At 35.3% G+C, this 20,550-nt stretch overlaps 1 protein-coding gene across 1 annotated transcript; it reads right to left on the bottom strand.

The window, feature by feature from the left end:
• Positions 1 to 3,233: 3,233 nt before the first annotated feature.
• LOC104898899 (ethylene-responsive transcription factor ERF073) lies at positions 3,234 to 4,532 on the bottom strand. The gene is made up of 2 exons (XM_010686028.4): positions 4,221 to 4,532; positions 3,234 to 4,133 (listed from the first exon to the last, which is right to left on the bottom strand). Exons 1-2 carry the CDS (start codon positions 4,372 to 4,374, stop codon positions 3,421 to 3,423), a joined length of 867 nt encoding a protein of 288 aa, XP_010684330.1. The 5' UTR covers positions 4,375 to 4,532; the 3' UTR covers positions 3,234 to 3,420.
• Positions 4,533 to 20,550: the final 16,018 nt, after the last annotated feature.

Raw genomic sequence — 20,550 nt, 5'->3', positions numbered from 1 at the left:
ATTAATATTGTTTAGTATTAGTTAGCAACTGTGTCGTAAACAATATGATTGTAAAGCAATTCCATTTGATGAGTTAAACTTACCAAATTTATAAGATTGTAATTGATCCATTGTACACGTGACACTAAAAAAATGAGAATAAGTATAGTGATGACATGTGGCGAAATGAGCAATAGCTTGACAGATAGGCAATTTTAACTTTGCTTTATATATATATATATAGATATATAGATGATTTGACTTACTAACCATGTATAAACGTGTAAATTATCTACAGATTGAGGTCGACTACTACTTTCCTGTACCGGATACAAAAAAGTCGTACAGTCCCTAAAAAAAAAAAGGCTCGTACAGTCAAGTTTACTAGTGATTAGTAAACCAAGCCGCCTTTAAGCCAAAGCTGTGAGCGCCCGCAAAGATGAAACTATGAGCGCACCTGGGAACAACACATGCATTCACGCAATCACGCGTTGCATTCTACGTTTCAACTTTATTGTCTTTGCAATTTGACCACCAATTTTTTTTGACCACAATTATTTAATTCCTAAATCCTTCCAGATTCAATAAAATTGTTTCTTTGCTCTTATTTTGCCTTAAGCTAATGATTATGAATATAATGGTTACTGTTTTTGTACGCCACGTTGGCTTTTTGTCCAACCCTAATAGAAGTTTTATTAGATCTCCTCTATGTAAAATACGAGCTGTGATAAAACGCTAGCAGCTAGCGTTTTAATTTGTCAATAGGAAGACTCAAAAGTAAATAGAGGAGTGGGAAGGAATTTGGCAGAGAAAAAAAAAAAAGCTAGCATCCATGTGTCAACATGTAATTAGCACACATGTCACAATATTGTTTATCCAAAACAAATTACTTTTTGCAATTTTTAAACTTGTATATCTCAAGAAATATATTTTAGAAAAAAATAAAAAATATAACAATATTTATATATTTTTATTCTCTACAAATAGACATTCATTTTGATATAATTTCATACAATATTTATTTTACTTTTATCCTTATAACACACTTGTATCTTGTTATTACAATGCACCTGTTTTACACTTGTTTCTTATTACCATACACTTGTTTCTTAATACAATACACTTGTTTCTTGTTGAAATACAATTGTTTTTTATAACACACTTGTTTCTTATTATTACAATACACCTGTTTCTCGTTAACATACACTTGTTTCTTGTTAACATACACTTGTTTCCCCATACAATACACTTGTTGCTTGTTAAAATACACTTGTTTCTTATAACAATAAACTTGTTTGACATAAGGTAATTAAAACTGATATAAATTTTAAAACTGATATATGATGAAATTATATCAAAATGGATGTCTATTTGTAGAGAATAAAAATATATGAATATTAGTATATTTTTTATTTTTTGCTAAAATATATTTCTTGAGATATACAAGTTTAAAAATTGCAAAAAGTAATTTGTTTTGGATAAACAATATTATGACATGTGTGCTAATTACATGTTGATACATGGATGCTAGCTTTTTTTTTTTTCTCTGCCAAATTCCTTCTCACTCCTCTATTTGCTTTTGAGTCCTCCTATTGACATAATAAAACGCTAGCTGCTAGCGTGTTATCACTCCTCGTAAAATACAAGCTCATGTTACTATGATCTAAATCACTTTCAATTTTTTTTTATACTCCCCCTATTTCTTTTTAATTTACAAGTTTTTCTTTTTAGTATGTTTTTGTTTTTTCTATTTTTTGTAATATATTACATTTACTTCATTTACTCTTTTTTCACTTATGTCATTTACTTTTAATATTTTAACCCACTTCTTAGTTTCTCTCTCTCACTTTTCCGTTTCTCTCTCCATATTTTCAGTTTCTCTCTCATATTTTTGTACTTTCTCCTTGATTCTCCCCAAAAATAATACTTCTTCCATTTCACAATAAGAGCACCTTCATTCATGGGGCACCCCATTTTTTCTCTCTCCTCACCTTATTTGTCCACCTCATTTTCCACTACCTCCCCATTTTACCTTACTCAAATTTGAAACACATACCTCCACTCATCTACCTCCCCATTTTCTTCTCTCTCTTATTTCCTATATCCACCACCTTTTCTCTCTCCTAGTTTCCCATACACCCACCAATATTTTTTCTCTCTCTCACCGCCATGTGTAAGCTCCCCATTTGTTCTTCACTTGAGCACCTCCCTAAAACTTGAGCATCCTCATTAAATGGGGAACCAACCCCACACATGTGGAGCCCCATTTGAGGAGAGAGAGTCCATATGGGGAGGGTTTTTTTTGCCATTGGAGGTGCTCTAAGTGAAACATAGAGAAAGTGAAGAGCTACCAAGAAATTTAGATATCAGAGAAAGTTGGGACCACAACAAAGTAGAGTGGAGAGGCATTAAAGTTGTGGTCCCCTCTTACTTTTTGGTGGTATATTTGTAATAAGAGTGAAATTTTTTTACTATTTGAAGCTTGGTTTCATTTATTGTGATTATTTCAAATAAGGAAAGTGTTTCACTTATTGTGAAACGGAGAAAGGATGATAATTTTGCATACTTTTATATTAAATTAAAGATTTTTCCTTAAAATAGGAAAAAGAAAGTTAGTTAATTGTTTATAACATATCCAAGGATGAAAAGGTATGATATACTCTCCTTTAATATTTATGTTCTCTAATGTAGTCTTCGAATAATTGATATCTTTAATTATATATTAATAAAAGGTATCAAATATATACTTCCTCCGTTTTTTTTTAGATGTTACACTTTCTATTTTAGGAAATTTTAAATTAGATGTTACACTTTTATTTTAGGTAATAACTTCTCTCTATCTCTCTCCTATCACATGTTCACATGGGGCCCTTTTGTTTTTCATTCTCTCTATCTCTCTCCACTCCAAAAATTACCTAGGAGTCCGTGATTTGAAAAGTGTAACATCTAAAAAAACGGAGGGAGTATATTAAACTCATTACATTGAATATAATATAGCTATGTAATGTTAATATCTAGATAGGTGAAATTTTATTCTCATATCTTTATTGTAAGTTTGATCTAAAAAGGTCAAAGAAAACAATTGTTTGAGCAAAATTGGATTATCTAAGATTTTCAAAATCCCAATCATACGTTATAACCAAGTCAACTTTCGGAGAAATAAAAAGTTTCATAATATTGACTTATCAATTACTTACTCGTACTAATTAAAAACCTTGAAAGAAAACCATGAGAAGAAAATCTACACGTAAACGTCAAAGTAACTAAAACTTCACTTTAGCAATAAAAACTTCAAATTCTGTTACAAACATTCGAGGGAAAAAGTTACACCAAATAAAGGGGAAAGAAATTTACACATTTTTCTCAATGCAAATAAAAGTTTCCAGTTATTAATTACTATTCAGTAAAATGACAAGGCAATAATAACCCAATTTCCAAACTTCAAGCAGCAGGAGAAATAGTATCATCAAAGCTCCACAGATCCAAAGTTGCATTTTCTTCTTGAGCAGAAGGCAAATGATGAGCTATATTTGCAGATTGACCATCATAATAAGGAATTTCATAAAACTTCATGTAATTTTCATAAGCCATAAGTTCTTCAGACAACTTTTGCACTTCACTTTCTTCTTCTTTTTCTTCTTCCACAACAATCACTTCTTTCTCTTTTGCATTTCCTCTCACCTCTTCTTTGTTCTGATTGGTCGAAACACCCATCAAATTTGGAGCATTTTGAACAAATTCTGAGCTACAGCCACTTGAAAATTCTTGATTCACCACCAACCCAGTTGAAGAAAACTCTTGAATTTGGTTCAAATTGGTTGTGTAATTGAAATTTTGAGTTTCTGGTATATAACTGTTGTCGAAAAATTGTTGTTGTTGATAATACTGATTTGGGTAATTTCTAGTAGTAGTAGTGTTGTTGTGATCTTCTTCATTTGGGAAATTGACTTTGGCTTTTTTACCACGAATTATGCGAGCTTCGTTGTCATAAGCTCGGGCAGCTTCTTCAGGAGTATTGAAAGTACCAAGCCAAACACGAACACCTTTTCTTGGGTCACGAATTTCAGCTGCCCATTTACCCCAAGGTCGCTGTCGTATACCCCTGTACTGGGTCTTCCTCTGTTTTTTCTGGCGCTTTTCTGGTTGCTCAACACCTGTTCGATAAAGACAGTCTCATTATTTATGTTAAAGGGGTCAGACGATTTTTTTTAGACAATGAGGAAATAAAATGAGTATATTACCTCGAGAAGGAAGTGCTCTTTTGGGAGGATGGAAATCTTCATTGGTGAATCTATTTGATGTTGAGAAGAAAGCATCAGGCCAGAAATCTAAACCAGAGAAACCTTTGCCTTTATTGCGAGGGATTATATCAGCTAAAATTGCACCACCACACATTTTTGAAGAAATTAGTTTGTGACAGAAAAAGTTCCTTTTGTTTTTGGGTAGACTTTGTTTGGAGTAGGGGAGAAGTGGGTATGAATTGTTGGGTAAATTATGAGGGTAAGAAAGAGGATAAGAAGTGTATTTATAAAGGCGGTGTGTAAATGTGTATTGTGTAATTATATAAGTGTAAGTAAAAATGTGGAGTGGGTGACAGGCTGACGGCCTTTGAAAGGAGGTTTCGAAGTATGATACTTCAACTTCTATCTTTTTGCATCTTTTTGGTCTTTCGTGGCGGGCAAGTTTGTCTTTGATTTTTGCTTTGAAACATTTTTAACCATTAGGATATTCACCGTCAGCAACTCACCATCAAAAGCGGATTTAGGTTTTTAAATTTTGGGCTCATATCTAAACCAACCCCATTTGCATTTATTTTAGGCCCATATGTATTAGAGTCTATGCATTCATGTTAAGCCATGTAAGTCTAGACCTGACAAAGTTGGTCCTGATTGGAAAATCCGGTCCGAAATATTCAATCTATGGTCCGAATCCGAAATGATCTGGTCCGGTCCAAAATAATCTTAATCCGAAACTCATCCGAATGATCTGATATGATCTTGCCCGATTCGAAATCAATCTGATCCAAACGTATCTCGATCTCAAAGCAATAAGAAATTATTGTCTTCCATTAGGCTTTGATTCGAAGTACCCGAAATTGACACGTTTTAAAAAAAAACGATTATCACAAGTACTATTTGGCCCAAATTCTGACTATACAAATTATTTATGTATACCTTTAGAAAGCACGAAGAGTGGTAGTTCCATATATACATAACAAAAGCTTATAGTGAAAGAAACCATGAGACCAAAGGAGTAACAACTTCATACATAATAAAAGTGAGACAATCCACCATTTGATCCATAATCGTCCGATCCGAAAAGCATCTCAATCTGATGATGATCCGAAACATAATCCGAATTTCGGTCCGGTCCGAGTTCGGTCCGAATATAACTTGATCTGATAATGGTCCGATCTGAATTGTTCCGGTCCGAATTCGATCTTATTGAACCGATTGTCAGGTCTATGTAAGTTTAGCCCACGTTAAAATTTAAGCTAATTTGCATTTTTATGTGAACCCTAAAACTCATGTAGGTCTAATCTAAGCCTAATTCCAGTCAATTTCAAAGTCAATCACATTTGCTCCTCCTAGTCAATTCACAATTTTAAGCCCATAAAGTCCAAATCTAAGTCTTAGGTTTGGTTTCCATCTTCATGTAAGTCATAGTCAATCCCAATGTCAAGCCCATGTAGCATCATGTCCAAAGTCTACTGTAATAAAGGCCTAATCCTTGAGCTTAGCGAACCTAGTCCTCCCTAAGTCCATAAAGGCACAATCTTAGAGTCGTTGTTCTTCCCTAAGTTCATAAAGGCACAATCGTTTAGTCTAGTGAAGCTAGGTCACCCTAAGTTCATAAAGGCACAATATTAGAGTTTAATTAATCTACTATTCCCTAATTCCCAAAACACACAATCCTTCATTATAACGAAGCTAGTCCTCCCTAAGTGCATAAAGACATAATCTTTGACTCTATCGAAGCTAGTCTTCCCTGTGTTCATAAAAACACAATCTTGAAGTCTATCAAAACAACTACTCCCTTAGTTCATAAAGGCACAATCATTGAGTATAACGATGTTAGTCCTCCCTAGGTCCATAAACGCACAATCTTTGAGTCTAGCAAAGCTAGTCCTCCCTAAGTTCATAAAGGCACATTCTTGGAGTCTAGCGAAACTGCTCCTCCCTAAGTCAATAAAGACTCAATCTTTAAGTATAGAAGCTAGTCTCCCCTAAGTCCATAAAGGTACAATCCTTGAGTCAAGCGAAGCTAGCCAACCCTAAGTCCATAAAGGCACAATCTTGGACTCTAGCAAAGCTACTCCTCTCTATGTCCATAAAGGCACAATCATAGGTCTAGCTAAGCCACTCTCCTTCAGTCCGACGAAACTACTCCTCTAATCTTTGGGTCTAGCGAAACTACTCTTCCCTATTGCCATAAAGGTCGGGTCATCGAGTCCAGTCTACTAGCCTAGTCCAATCCATGTCTGCATATGGATATATTAAGGTCTATGTCTCCATCATGGTCAAGCCCATCCTATTCTAAAGCCCGTATCCTTTTCAAATGATCCTTCTCAAATCATTTCTCATTTCCAATATCATTTCTAAAAGGGATATTATCACATATAATCCTGATATATAGGTTGTTTTTTCAAATTTCTTTAACATTTTCACCCCTATTGCAGATAACACTAAATTTGTATTTTGTCATTAAACTTGACGGAATGTTGTACGACGTTAACTATTTGACATTAATAATTAGGAACTTACCTTTTCAAAAGAAAAAAAACCTTTTATGTTCTTGATCCCGTTTTATCTTGTTCTTCATCCTCTATTATGTATTCATTCTCTCTCTCATTCCCCTCCTTCCACCACCATACCCTCCGATTCTCTCCTCCACCTACTTCGCCACCCTCTCTCCTCTTCCACTTCTAAAATTACGTAAATGATCTTTGCAGTAGCTTTATAATTGTTCATATCCTTACTTCAATCCAATCCTTCATTCATATCCAAATCCCCAAATTCCAATCCAATCTTCCCTTCTAAATTATCTCCATTTCACAAATTCTGTAGAAAATTTTCAAAATCTCTCCTTTTAATCCAAAACCATGGAAAACAAATTCAACAAAATAATAACATTCTCCATAATTCATAATTCAAATAAAGAATCATTTATTAGCGTCATCGTGGTGTTCTTGCTGCGATTTTGGGTGTGTTGGCATCGCGCATGTAGTGGTTTTTTTGTTACTTCAATTACTCTGGTTTTTCTTATGATGCAGGAGCCTAGCTCCCTGCTACTGAGAAAGATCAGATAGAGAGAGAAGAGATAGACAGAGAAATAGGAGGGAGAAGAGTGTTTTCATTTCTTCGATAAAACTTTCTAATACAACCTCAGTATGTATTTAAAGGTCTCCCATGTAACTGATTTAACTAACATTCAAAAATCAGTTAGACTTAACTAACAGAACGGAAAGCTAACAACCAACTTGCCAACTTGGCGCCAAACTTAACTAACTTTTAACAAGTTAGTTTTACAATTTGTTTGGACCCATATCATACTTTCCCCCATGAAAAAGACTTGACCCCAAGTCTGTTATATCATGAAACTAGATGACAAAAGTAGGAAATTGCAATGTAAACTCAGATGCAATTTCCCATGTAGCTTCATGAGATGGAAAATCCTTCCAATGCACCAAGTACTGCAGCTGATCTTGTCCTTGCCTCTGAACTGTCCTCTGAGCTAGAATAGCCTCAGGTAAAATAGGAGAAGTTGGGGCTTGGCCTTGGAACCAAGATGGAATGTTAGCAGTCATAGGTAAAGTACCTTGAAAGACCTTCAATTGAGAAACATGAAACACATTATGTATTTTGGCATCACTAGGGAGCTGGAGCTTGTAAGCAACTTTGCCAACTATAGCAATAATCTGGAAAGGACCATAGTACTTATGACTCAACTTCTGATTACTCCTATGCTGCACAGAGACTTGTCAATAAGGATGCAATTTAAGCCAAACCCAATCACCCACTGTAAAACTTCTTTCTGATATGTGTTTATCTGCCAGGTTCTTCATTCTACATTGAGCCCTTGCTAAATGAAACTTGACCAAAGCAATCATGGCCTCTCTTCTGACCAGACTCCTGTCAACTTCAGCATTGGATGAATCACCAGCCAAGTAAGGAAGATGTAGAGGAGGAGCTTGATTATAGACTATTTCATAAGGTGTTAGTTGAGTAGAGGTATGAAAATGAGTATTATACCACCATTCAGCCACTGGTAACCACATACACCACTCTTTGGGAGAATCCCCACACATGCATCTCAAATAGGTTTCTAAACACCTATTGACAACCTCAGTTTGTCCATCTGTTTCAGGGTGATATGCAGATGACAAAAGAAAGTCTGTGCCATGAAAAGAAAACAAACCTTTCCAAAATTAGCTTAAAAACACAGAGTCTCTGTCACTAACAATGGATTTAGGCCACCCATGCAACTTGAACACATTATCTAGGTAGGATTGAGCCACCTGGATAGCTGTAAAAGGGTGGTGTAGTGCCATGAAGTGAGCAGCTTTGCTGAACCTATCTACCACCACAAATATGACTTGTATTGAATTTCATAAGTGAAACCCATAAGTTTTGATAACCAAAATTGCTGAAAAGGAGTGGAAATCTTTTGTTGTAATAGCCATTTCAAACTCTTTTGATCAGTTTTAATCACAAACTTACTACTAATCAAGTACTGCTCCCATTTTTGCACTGAGAATACAATGGCTAACAGCTCTTTCTCATAGACAGAAAGAGTTTGCCACCTTGGACCCAAGGTTCTACTAATGAATGCTATTGGATGACCCTCCTGCATCAGTACTGCACCAATGCCATATTTGGATGCATCTGTTTCAACCACAAAGATTTTGCAAAAATCAGGTACAGCTAATACTGGTGCTGTAGTCAAGGCTACTTTTAAGGCTTCAAATGCATAATGAGCTTCTTCTGTCCACTGAAAAGCGCCCTTCTTCAGTAAATTTGTTAAAGGTATACTGATAATTGCTAAATGTTTAACAAATTTTCTATATTATCCTGCCAATCCCAGGAAACTCCTCAAATCTTTAACATTACTAGGTATAGGCCAACTAGCTATTGCTGCAACCTTCTGAGGATCTGTCTCTACACCTTTGCTAGAAATGAAATGGCCTAAATATTCAACTCTGTCAGTGGCAAAGGTACACTTGCTAGCCTTGATGTACATCTGATTCTTCTCCATAAGAGCAAAAAGTTCTTCAAGATGTCTCCAGTGATCTTGCAATTTACCACTGTACACCAAGATATCATCAAAAAACACTAAAACACTTTTCCTGAGTAAGGGTTTGAACACATTATTCATCCACCCTTGAAATGAAGCTGGTGCATTTGTCAAGCCAAAGGGCATGACTAGGAATTCATAATGACCTGTGTGTGTTTTAAAAGCTGTTTTAAACACATCATTCTCATGCATCCTCAGTTGATGGTACCCAGCTCTTAAGTCCAGCTTAGTGAAAACCTTAGCCCCAGATAGTTCATCAATAAGTTCATCCATTACTGGAATTGGGAACTTATTTTTGATTGTTCTTCTATTTAACTCCCTGTAATCAATACACAAACGCCACGTGCCATCTTTTTTCCCAACAAGAACTACTGGTGATGCAAAAGGACTAGAGCTGTTTTGAATTATACCCCTGTCAAGCATTTCTTGTATAAGTTGCTCTATCACATCTCTCTGCTTAAGAGGATACCTATATGGCCTGATATTCACAGGGCCTTGACCATCTTCCAAGACTACTCTATGGTCAAAGACACCTCTCAAAGGAGGTAAGTTTACTGGATCTGAAAAGATAGCCTGAAATTTCTGCTTCAATGCCACCAACTCAGGGTATATTTCAGGTTGGGAAGGAGCAACTTTAATAGAAGCACATGAAGTAGTTGAGACTTGTAGCAAACAAACATGTGCTGCAGTGGTAAACAACTTACTAGAAGGTTCACCTTCTACTACTTTCAACTTATTAGGTGAGATACCTTGAAGTGTAAACTTCTTGTTATCCAACATGAACTCCATAGTTAAATTCTTAAAATCCCAGCTTATATGACCCAATGTACTCAACCACTGCACTCCCAATACCATGTCACAACTTCCTAGAGATATCAGTAAGGCATCAGTAATAAACTTCTTGCCTAACAAGCTCCACTGAAATTTCTTGCTAATATGTGTACAAGCTATCTGGTTTCCATCAGCTACAGCCACTGACTGATGATCCATGGCACTTAATAAACACCCTAACTTCTTAGCAACAGAAATATCAAGAAAGTTGTGAGTACTTCCTGAATCAATAAGGATATGTAAGGGGTTCCCATTCACTAACCCCTGCACTCTCATTGTATGGTAACTTTGACTACCAGAAAGAGCATTTACTGAAATTTGAGGAGAAGATAACAATTGTTCCTCTTCATCACTACCAACATCTAGCTGTTGCCCTTCATCCTCTCCCATAATCTCCACTGTGAACAATTGTGGTTCTTTAAACTGACATTTATGCCCTCTCTCATAGGGTTGATCACAATAGTAACATAAGCCTTTAGCTATTTTCTTCAGCCCTCATGTCAGCAGATATGTGTTTAAAGGGTCTAGGTTGATACTTGGTAATGGTTTTTTCTGTGTTTACAGGGGTAGGTAACAATGGAGGTTTATTTGCATTTGGGTTATATGGAATTGACTGTAATGGTTTGGCTGGGAAAGGTTTATGAATTGGTTTATGAACTAACACATTGAACTGCTCTTCTGCCAACCTAGCATGTTCAATTGCTTCAGAAATACTATCAGGTTTAAAAGCTTTTACAAATGGCTTGCTAGAATTCTTCAATCCTCCCACAAAGCTATCTAGCAAATAAGAATCAGGTAGGATATGACCACTTTGCACCATAATAGCCTTTAAATTCTCAAATTCATCTATATAATCCTCTAATGCTCCTGATTGATTCAATTTGTTGAATTGCTCCACAACATTCAAACTTCTATTATCTTTAAATCTTGCTGCCAAATCAATTATGAAATTATCCCATTCTATGTTTGCCCTTACTGACAAATAACTTGTAACCCAACTTTCAGCCCTATCTACCATATAAAGTGATGCCAAATTAACTTTTTGTTCCTCAGGGATTCTACACAATGCAAAATATCTACAACATTTCTTGATCCAGTTTCTTGGGTTAGACCCATCAAACTTTGGAAATTCCAGTTTAGGATTCATACCTTGACTTCTCAAATTGTTAACAGGAGTTCTTGGACTCGCTTCAGAAGAACTATTATCCTTCATTTCCCTGATCATCTGCATCAAATCTTGCATAGATTTAGCATGTTCTTCCAGCTTCTTTTCCAACCCTTTTACTTGTTCTTCCATGGCTTGGGTTCTTCTGGTTGCAGGCATATGTTTCTCTATTACTTGTTTTAATGGCGGAAGGTAGTATTTGGATAAGTTTGCTCTGATACCACTGATGCAGGAGCCTAGCTCCCTACTACTAAGAATTAGAATAATTCCAGACAAACTGATAGAAGAGAGAGAAAAGAATAAAATTTAGAACTGAGAAAGATCAGATAGAGAGAGAAGAGATAGACAGAGAAATAGGAGGGAGAAGAGTGTTTTCATTTCTTCGATAAAACTTTCTAATACAACCTCAGTATGTATTTAAAGGTCTCCCATGTAACTGATTTAACTAACATTCAAGAATCAGTTAGACTTAACTAACAGAACGGAAAGTTAACAACCAACTTGCCAACTTGGCGCCAAACTTAACTAACTTTTAACAAGTTAGTTTTACAATTTGTTTGGACCCATATCATCTTATCATTGATTGGTGTGCTTGTGGGAATTCTTTGTCCTTTGTGGTGTTAAAATTTTATTACTAATGTTATTGACTGCAATTGGTGTTTTTCCTTGCGATTACTACTTTGTGTTTCCATGGTGGTATTCTTGCGACAATTTAAAGTGAATCACTTAAGACTCCAAAATGAAGAAGAGATCCTTAATTCAAGTGTGAATAGAGCAAGGAGTTGAGAGAATGGGGATATGAATGGCGAGGGTGGATTTGTGGAGGAGGTGAAGAGGGAGAGGAAGAGGAGAGAAAGTAAGAGAGTGGTGAAGGAGGTGAAGGAGAGACAAAAAACTAAGGGATGGTGTAGAAGAGAAATAATGTGGTGAAATAGCTAGGTGGAGGAGGATAGAGAAAATCTGGGGGTGGTGGAGGAGGTGGAAAAGAGATGGAGAGGATGAAGACATGTTGGGGGGTTGAAGAAAAAGAGAATTAGAGGAGATGAAAAGCACAATTTTTTTTTGTTTTATAAATCATAAGTTTTTAATTATATATGTCAAAGAGTTAACAACATCCAACATTCCGTCAAGTTTAATTACAAAATATAAGTTTATGGTTGTCCACAATATGGGTGAAAATGTCAAGGTTATCTGAAGAAATGACTTATATGTCGGGGTCATTTGAGATAATATTTGTTTCTAAAAAAATTCAAGTTGAGTCCATTCAAAATCTGTGTAGCACATGTCATGAGATATACAAGTTGGGAACGGGCAACAAAGAGGAAAAAAAGGAAAGCCCACTCTCAAGCTCGACAAATAAACTATTACCTTTTCAGATGAATCATCTAAAACTTCTTAATCATCATCTAAATTAAATAGGAGATAATAATACTGAACAACTCAATGCCATCATGACTCGACTTTAATTTATGAACTCTCGCCTCGAGGAACAAGACAAAGATATTAAACTACTAAGGGAACAAGTGGGGCATCTCATGAAAAAGAATGGGATGGGACTCCACCACCACCACCTCCTGTGAAGTCTGAAACTGATATCAGGTTTAAAAAACTCGAACAATTGATGTAGTCAATTCTTGCATTCGAGACTCAGCCTCGTGGTCATGACATCATTGCCTAGACTAAAGGGAGAGCTTCCTAAAAAGGTAGCATTTAGTGACCTTCCAAAGTTTAAGGGGATCAAAGAACCATATCATCATCTTAGAGCATTCTCCATCTCTATGGATTTCAAAGGCATGAGCAACGATCTGTTTGCTTATGTGTTTCCTATAACTTTGGATGCACATCCATCTAAGTGATTTAGATTACTAAATAAGACAAAGTTGAATGACTGCGACTACAACAAAGAAGAGTTTCACATATAATACTACTGCAATTGACTTTCGTGAATTGGAATTAACTAAGCAAAACCACAATGAAAACTCATTAACCTTCCTAACTCAATGGAGGGAAAATGCCGCACAAAGGATTAATAGGCCATTTGAAGAGGTTCAAGTCCGGCAAGTGAACTGTAACTTGTTGTCCAAGCACGAAGATCACATAAAACTCCAACCTATGGAGTTTTTCTCGAAGCTCCGAAATTTTAGTCTACTGACCGAAGAAGAAGTTCAAGCCTCTAACAACAAGGATTATAAACAACAATGAATTCTACAAGAATAATAACAACAATCCTTCTAGCTCCAACAACAATAAAATACTACGGTCTTTTTAAGCTCAAATACTTAAAAAGTGGCAAGCTTATAGAAAAGCAAAGCACATTTAAGCTAATCTAGAATACTGATCTAATAGATAACTACAACTATGTTTATTGAACCAATATCTATATTTAATAGATAAATATGTGTGTTTCTCATAATATTTTAGAAGGATAAATATCATCACATAATCAAGCTAATATAATATTTCCAATAAATGCTTAATAAAAATTTAAATTGTAAGATAATATTCACACCATGATTTTCGGAATAATATTCTAAAATCTTAAATTTGTAAAACAAAAATTTACCATGCAATTTGCACGGGTATAAGAGATAGTATAATTATAAACCTTAGATGGCCCCTTGTGAAAAAACGTTGCAGATGATTGTTGGATTAAAGCTTGCAAAAAATAACAAATTGAAATGCCAAATTTAATTACTAAGGTCTCTTTTATCGTATACTACCTCCGTTTACATGCAATATTATTGGAAATTCTACACTATTAAATTATTAACTATGACCGTATTTCAAAGCCGATACATAAATAAAAATGCTATCAGATAATATATTGTTGGATTAATATCAAAACGTATTCTTAAAATATTAATTTTTTTATTTTTACTAATCAATAATAAGATATATTAATAATCAAAGTAGTGCATTGACATGTGTTGAAGTCGACTTATTGCATGTATTTTAAAATGGAGGAAGTATATAATCTGCTTTTACATCGTCCATATTTAGAAAAGTTTAAAAAATAAAGTCAATAATCTACTCAACAAAATTGATTTGGGAGACACAAGCTAAACCCAACCCAACCAAATTCAGCATCGGTCTTATTAGCTTAAACTTTTAAAAAAATACAAAAAATAAGCACTAGAATATAGTTTAAATCTATTCATAAGTTATATATCAAAATTTAATTTCTATTAGAATATAATTAGTAATTTGTATAACGTACTCCCTTTATTTTTTATATATCTTTCTCACTTGAAATCTTGACACTATTCATACTAAGAGGTAATCTTCTCAAATTTTATAATTTTATAAGAAAAAGTATAGTCATGAGGGATCTTATTTGATTCGTCTCAATTAGTACTTTATTAATATTCAATTGCTATAATTTTTACTAATATACAATGAAAGATATTTAAGTTCAAAAATATGCATTGAGAGACACGTACAAGATAGTGAAAAGGATAAAAAGCACATCAGGGAGTATACATCAACAAATAGTAAATATTACTTTCAATCAACTTCAGCAAGTAAAAGACTATAAAGTTCTAATTTTCTCAACTTATTATTACTTATTTTGAGTCTTATTGGTTCTAATAAATTGTAATAAATTCATATAAGTTTCAAATAAGTTATACCACCTTATAAAATAAGTTAAGATTGTGTTGACTTCAAGTGATTTTTTATCTTATCTTAAAAAAACATATTTATATGAAACTATTTTATTTATGTGTTAAACTGTCTTAAAAAACTTATTTTTTTTTTTGAAATTGAGTGAATAAAGTATTTTGCAAAAGTATATTGTCTTAGAAAAGTAAAAAACATAAGTTAAAAGGAGATGGATCCTAAGTTAAAATAAAATATAATGAATTAAAGTTCAAATAAGTGGATAGATATAATCCTAAATAGAGGTGAAAGTTGCTCTAATAAAAACCAAAATCCAATCCTCGAATCAGAAATTCAGTTTCTTTTATTTTAAAAAGTCGATTTGATTAGCACTGAAATTTTTGTTTTTCGGCTTGGATTGGATTATGAGATTTTGAATCCAAAAAACTCGAACAAAACCAAAATTTATATGAGTCTATATTAAGGTTGGGACTTGGGCCCAATCTTCCAAAAACATTTGAATGATTAGTTTTAAAATTTTATATTTTTCATTTACTAATTTTTTTTTTTTGGCAATTCAAAATTGTTATTGATAACCAAGAAAAATGTGGTACAAGCAACAGCATTAGAGTAACATACTACTCCTAATGCCAACCAAAAAACTAAAGCAATTGCTTACATCACTAGCATTTGCTTTTGCTTCTCACTACATCTAACTGCAACTCTAAAAATGATACTTCTAACAACTTGATTGGGATTTACATCTGACTCTCTATATACTTTAGCATTTCTCTGCAACCAGATGGCATACAAAGCCTCTGTATACATCATAACATACAGCTTACTTCTATCCTTGGTACTGCGTGCTCTTTTAATAGCCATTTCCAGTTCAGTTTGAGCATTAGCCTGAGGTTGAGTGTTCAAGTACTGCAGGACCTTGCACCAAACATCCTTGTTGTAGGAGCAGTTGAAAAACAAATGTTGCACATTTTCTATCACATTACCACACATTTTGCACAAGGGACTCACATCCCTACTCCACTTACTCACTCTTTCTGCTTTAGCTAGTCTATTGAGCATGGCTAGCCATAAAATAAATTTGCTTTTTGGAGTAGCTTGGTTGTTGCAAAGTAACCTTTTCCAGACCACATTATCATACTCTCCTTGAAGGAGCTTGTAAGTTTTCTTTATGCTGAATTTCCACTGAGTACTCACATTCTCCCAGCCTCCAATTCTAACCAACAATTCTCTAGCTTCAAGGATTTTCCTAAGTATCCATGATGTGTTACTCTTAACAGTAACACTTTCTAGATTTTGTCTCTTGATATAATATGCATTCACCCACCTAACCCACATTTTATCCTGCTTGAAAGCCATTGCTCAGAGAAGCTTTAGAACAACTGCTTTGTTCCAAATCACCATGTTAGTTACATTTAGCCCACCAGTACTTTTTGGTTGTTGCAAGAAATCCCAGGCCACAGGAGCCTTAGAGCTAGTATCCACTGTTCCAGTCCATAGAAATTTTCTACAGATTGTTTCAACTGCCTTTATCAGTTTCTTAGGCAATGGGAATATTTGTGCCCAATAATTTTGCATGCTGCTAAGAATAGTTGTCACCAACTGTAATCTTCCAGCATAAGTTAGCAAATGAGCTACCCAACCTTGAGCCCTTGCTGTAATCTTATCAATGAGGGGTTTACATTGTGAGAAGTTAAGTTTCTTTGATGCTAGAGGGACTCCAAGGTACCTAAATGGCAAGGTGCCAATAGGCATCTGTATTCTCTCAGCCAGTTGGCATGCTTCTTCCTGACTAACACCACCAAAGTAGATGCTGCTCTTCTCTACACTTGCCTGAAGGCCTGATGCTTTTGAGAATACATTGAAAGCATTTATGATCTTGGTGATGGAGCTAGCATCAGCTCTAGCAAACATTAGCAAATCATCCGCAAACATGAGATGAGTCAACTTAATTCTCTCACATTTGGGATGATAGTTTAACTCTGGATCCTTGCACATGTCACCCATACACCTGCTCAAATATTCCATGCTTAAAGCAAATAAGAAAGGAGACAAGGGGTCTCCTTGTCTTAGCCTTTTCTTAGCATCAAAAGGAACAGAAGGAACTCCATTCAGCAATATGGAATAAGACACTGTCTTTACACATGCCATAATCCATCCAATGAAGATACTAGGAAAGCCTAACTCTTTGAGCATACTTTCAAGGAAAACCCATTCTACAGAGTCATAAGCTTTTCGGATATCCACTTTGATTACACACCTAGGTGAAATATGTCTTCTATTATAACCTCTTATAAGCTCAGTAGCTAAGAGGATGTTATCACCTATGTTTCTCTCAGGGATGAATCCTGTCTGAGCACTATCTACCACCTCTGTAATCACAGCTTGCATTTTCTTTGTTAGTATTTTAGAGATTATTTTGTAGATAGTAGAACAGCATGCAATGGGCCTATAATCTCTAGCATGTTTTGCATCATCAATTTTTGGTATCATTGTTACATAAGTACAATTAATAGGCTTATGCATATAACCATTAGCAAAGAACTCCATTATACCAGCATATATCTCCTGTTTAATCACCAGCCAACTCTTCTTGAAGAAAACTGAGTTAAACCCATCCAAGCCTGGAGCTTTGCTATCATCAATTGCAGCCAAAGCTTGATCAATCTCCAGTTCAGTGATAGGTTGCACAAGATGCTCACAAGCAGTCCCATTAAGTCTAGCCCCAGCTCTCACTATATTCAAATCAATTGCCTCTAGCTGATTAGAACTTGTCCCCAGCAAACTCTTATAAAAGTTACATATTTCATTCTGAATGTCAGAGTTTTCTGTCAGCTGATCTCCTCTATCATTCTGCAGTCTCACAATTTTATTCCTAGCTTTTCTCACTTTTATTGCAGTGAAAAAGAACTTGGAATTAGAGTCTCCTAGTGACAACCACTGAATTCTTGCTTTTTGTTGTAGTATACTTTCATCAATTCTAGACCACTTCCTTAATTGAGCAATCAGATTCTTTTCTTCCTCTTACAACTCACTAGATTGTGTCACCTCTGGCAAAGCTTGAACACCAGCTAATTTTCTTCTTAACTCCTCCACCTGACAGTGAGCTTTAGAGAAATTTTTTGAGTGAAAACCTTTCAGAGCTTTTTTAACAGCTTGAAGTCTCACCCAAATATTTTTCATTTTAAAACTATGATGAGTTGAACCCCAAGCCTCCTTCACTACTTCAATATACCCATTTTGATCAGCAAGGAAGTTCAAAAACTTAAAAGGTCTACCACCTTCATCTTGATGTTGAGCAACATTAAAAATCAAGGCTGAGTGATCAGAAATCCTAGCTGCACTGTACTCTATAACCACTTCAGAATACTGGTTAATCCAGGCAACATTAACAAAACATTTGTCAATCCTACTTGATATTCTTTCAGGGCCTATACTCTTATTATTCCAAGAGTAAAAAAGACCACTAGTAGGAGCTTCCATCAATTGAGCATTCAGGACAAAGTTTCTAAGATCAGCTGTCTCAACTTCACTAACATCATTACCATTCAATCTATCATGGGCATTATACACAGCATTATAATCCCCAATCAGTATACAAGGCTCCTGACACACTGAAACAAAATTGTAAAGATCCTCCCACAGCACCTTTCTATCTGTAATAGTGTGAAGCCCATAAATAGCAGCCATCTTAAATAGGTTCTCCCCATAACTGTTCTGCACCTCCATGACCATAACTTGTTCTGTAACAAGCAGGACATTAATCTTCACTTCATTATTCAACCATCCAACCCAAATTCTTCCTCTTGGTGAATAGGTATAGTTATTAACCCAACTCCACCTATTACCAAACTTCTTTTGTATTTTCACACTATTTTGCTGTCTAACTCTTGTTTCAAAAAGGCTACATAATGATATTTTTTGAGAATGAAGAAATTTTTTAACTTCCTTCACTTTGATGGGGTCATTCATACCCCTCACATTCCATGTTGTGACCTTCATTATGACAAATAGGGGTTTGGTCCCCTAGCACCCCCTGGACAACTCCCAGGTAAACCTGATCCAAATAGCAGCTGCATTCCACTCTGATTATACACCTGTTTTCCTTTGTCTTTTGTCTTTCTTGTAACCAATCTTCACTCTCCTTCATCTGCAACTGGATTGTTAATAGGAGTACTGATAGGAGTAACTGTGGTCTCTTCAGAACTCACATTAACCTCCCCTGATTGATCTTGTATCATGTTGTCCACTAAATGTTCTGCATCAATTTCAATTATGGGAGAAGGCTGAGCTACTGATTTTTCAACAGGCAAGACCTTCTTAGGAATCCACCTTTGAACAACTCTATTGGCTACAGGCTTTACTCCACAGTTATGACCCACTACTTGACATTTTTTACAGAAAGTAGGAACCCAGTCATACTCTAGTTTTTGTTTAAAAACAACACCATTAGGGTCTTCAACTGCCACCACTTTAGGTATTTCTTGTGTTACATCCATTTCAATCAACAATCTAGCATAAGATATTCTTAGTCCTTGACTAGTACATTCATCTGCATAGAGAGGAACACTTAAAACACTTCCTATCCTGCTCAAGGAGTCCTCTCCCCAGCAATTCAGAGGGAGGTTAGGCATTTTCACCCAGATAGGAATTACCTTTAATACTTCCTCATGAAAGTTAAAGTTAGCACTCCATTGTTTAACTATCATGGCTTTACCATAAAACAAATGGGGTCCTGAGAACAATACCTTGTCCCTTTCCTCTCTAGTCTTCATTCTAACAATAAAGAAACCTTCATCATGTTTAAACACTTGTGGTTCTTCCTGGGATTGCCACTGAGTTTTAACATAATGAGAAATAACATTTAGAGTAGGTTTTTGCCCAACTACGTAAACCACAACAGCATTTAACCAGCTCTCACTCATTCTTTCAACCTCTATTTTATCAAGCTTTGCAGTCGGAATACCATCAATGAAAACAGGGGGGATGAACTTGAGACCTATACCTTTGTCGGATATTCTACTCTGAGCTGTAAAGGACTTCCATTTTTGTTTCGCTGCATCATTAAAATTGTTCTTTTCACCCTCCATACTCTTACTTTGCTCCATGTTGCTTACTATCTCCACCGGAGTTCTCGCTGAGTTTGTAATGTCATCACTTACTGTTTCATTAAATTTCTCTCTTTCCCGTTCTAAAGTTTGAACATTTTGTGTCTGTGGTGTCTCACAAGGTTTACCCTGAGCCGACGAGCTAGCCACCGGCGTGGTCACCTTCTTTTTCCGGCCCATAATCCAAGAGGCGCAAGTTAGCGAATCACCTTAACGTACGCCAGCAGAGGTTTAGGGTTTTTGATTTTTTTCATTTACTAATTAATAAACTAAATTGTAAACCCAAATATGAGCCCAAAGTTTTGAAAATATGGCTAGGTTGCAGGTCCAAATAGTCATAACCAAAATATTTTGATTTTCGATTTGGATCCAACCTAGATTTATAAATATCGTTTTGATTTGGCTTGGACTGAGTGCTAATTTAGTTTCAATTTGGACTGAAAAAACAAAAACTGTATTATTTCGATTAAAAACGAGACTTCCAAACCCTTATTAGATAGGGCAAATGAGCAACTCAAATAGTAAAAATGAGTAACTTAAAAGTTTCGGCCTGTAGGA

This window comes from Beta vulgaris, chromosome 7, assembly GCF_026745355.1.
Source record: "Beta vulgaris subsp. vulgaris cultivar EL10 chromosome 7, EL10.2, whole genome shotgun sequence".
Classification (NCBI taxonomy): domain Eukaryota; kingdom Viridiplantae; phylum Streptophyta; class Magnoliopsida; order Caryophyllales; family Amaranthaceae; genus Beta; species Beta vulgaris.
Note: the sequence above shows the minus strand (reverse complement) of the source record. Positions and strands in the feature narration are given on the sequence as shown.

Bases quoted from the DNA above. Each gene is read 5' to 3' on its own strand.
- LOC104898899 (XM_010686028.4), bottom strand. From the start codon at position 4,374: ATGTGTGGTGGTGCAATTTTAGCTGATATAATCCCTCGCAATAAAGGC. The intron at 4,134-4,220 runs GTAATATACTCA...TTTATCGAACAG, and splicing joins AAGAGCACTTCCTTCTCGAG to GTGTTGAGCAACCAGAAAAG.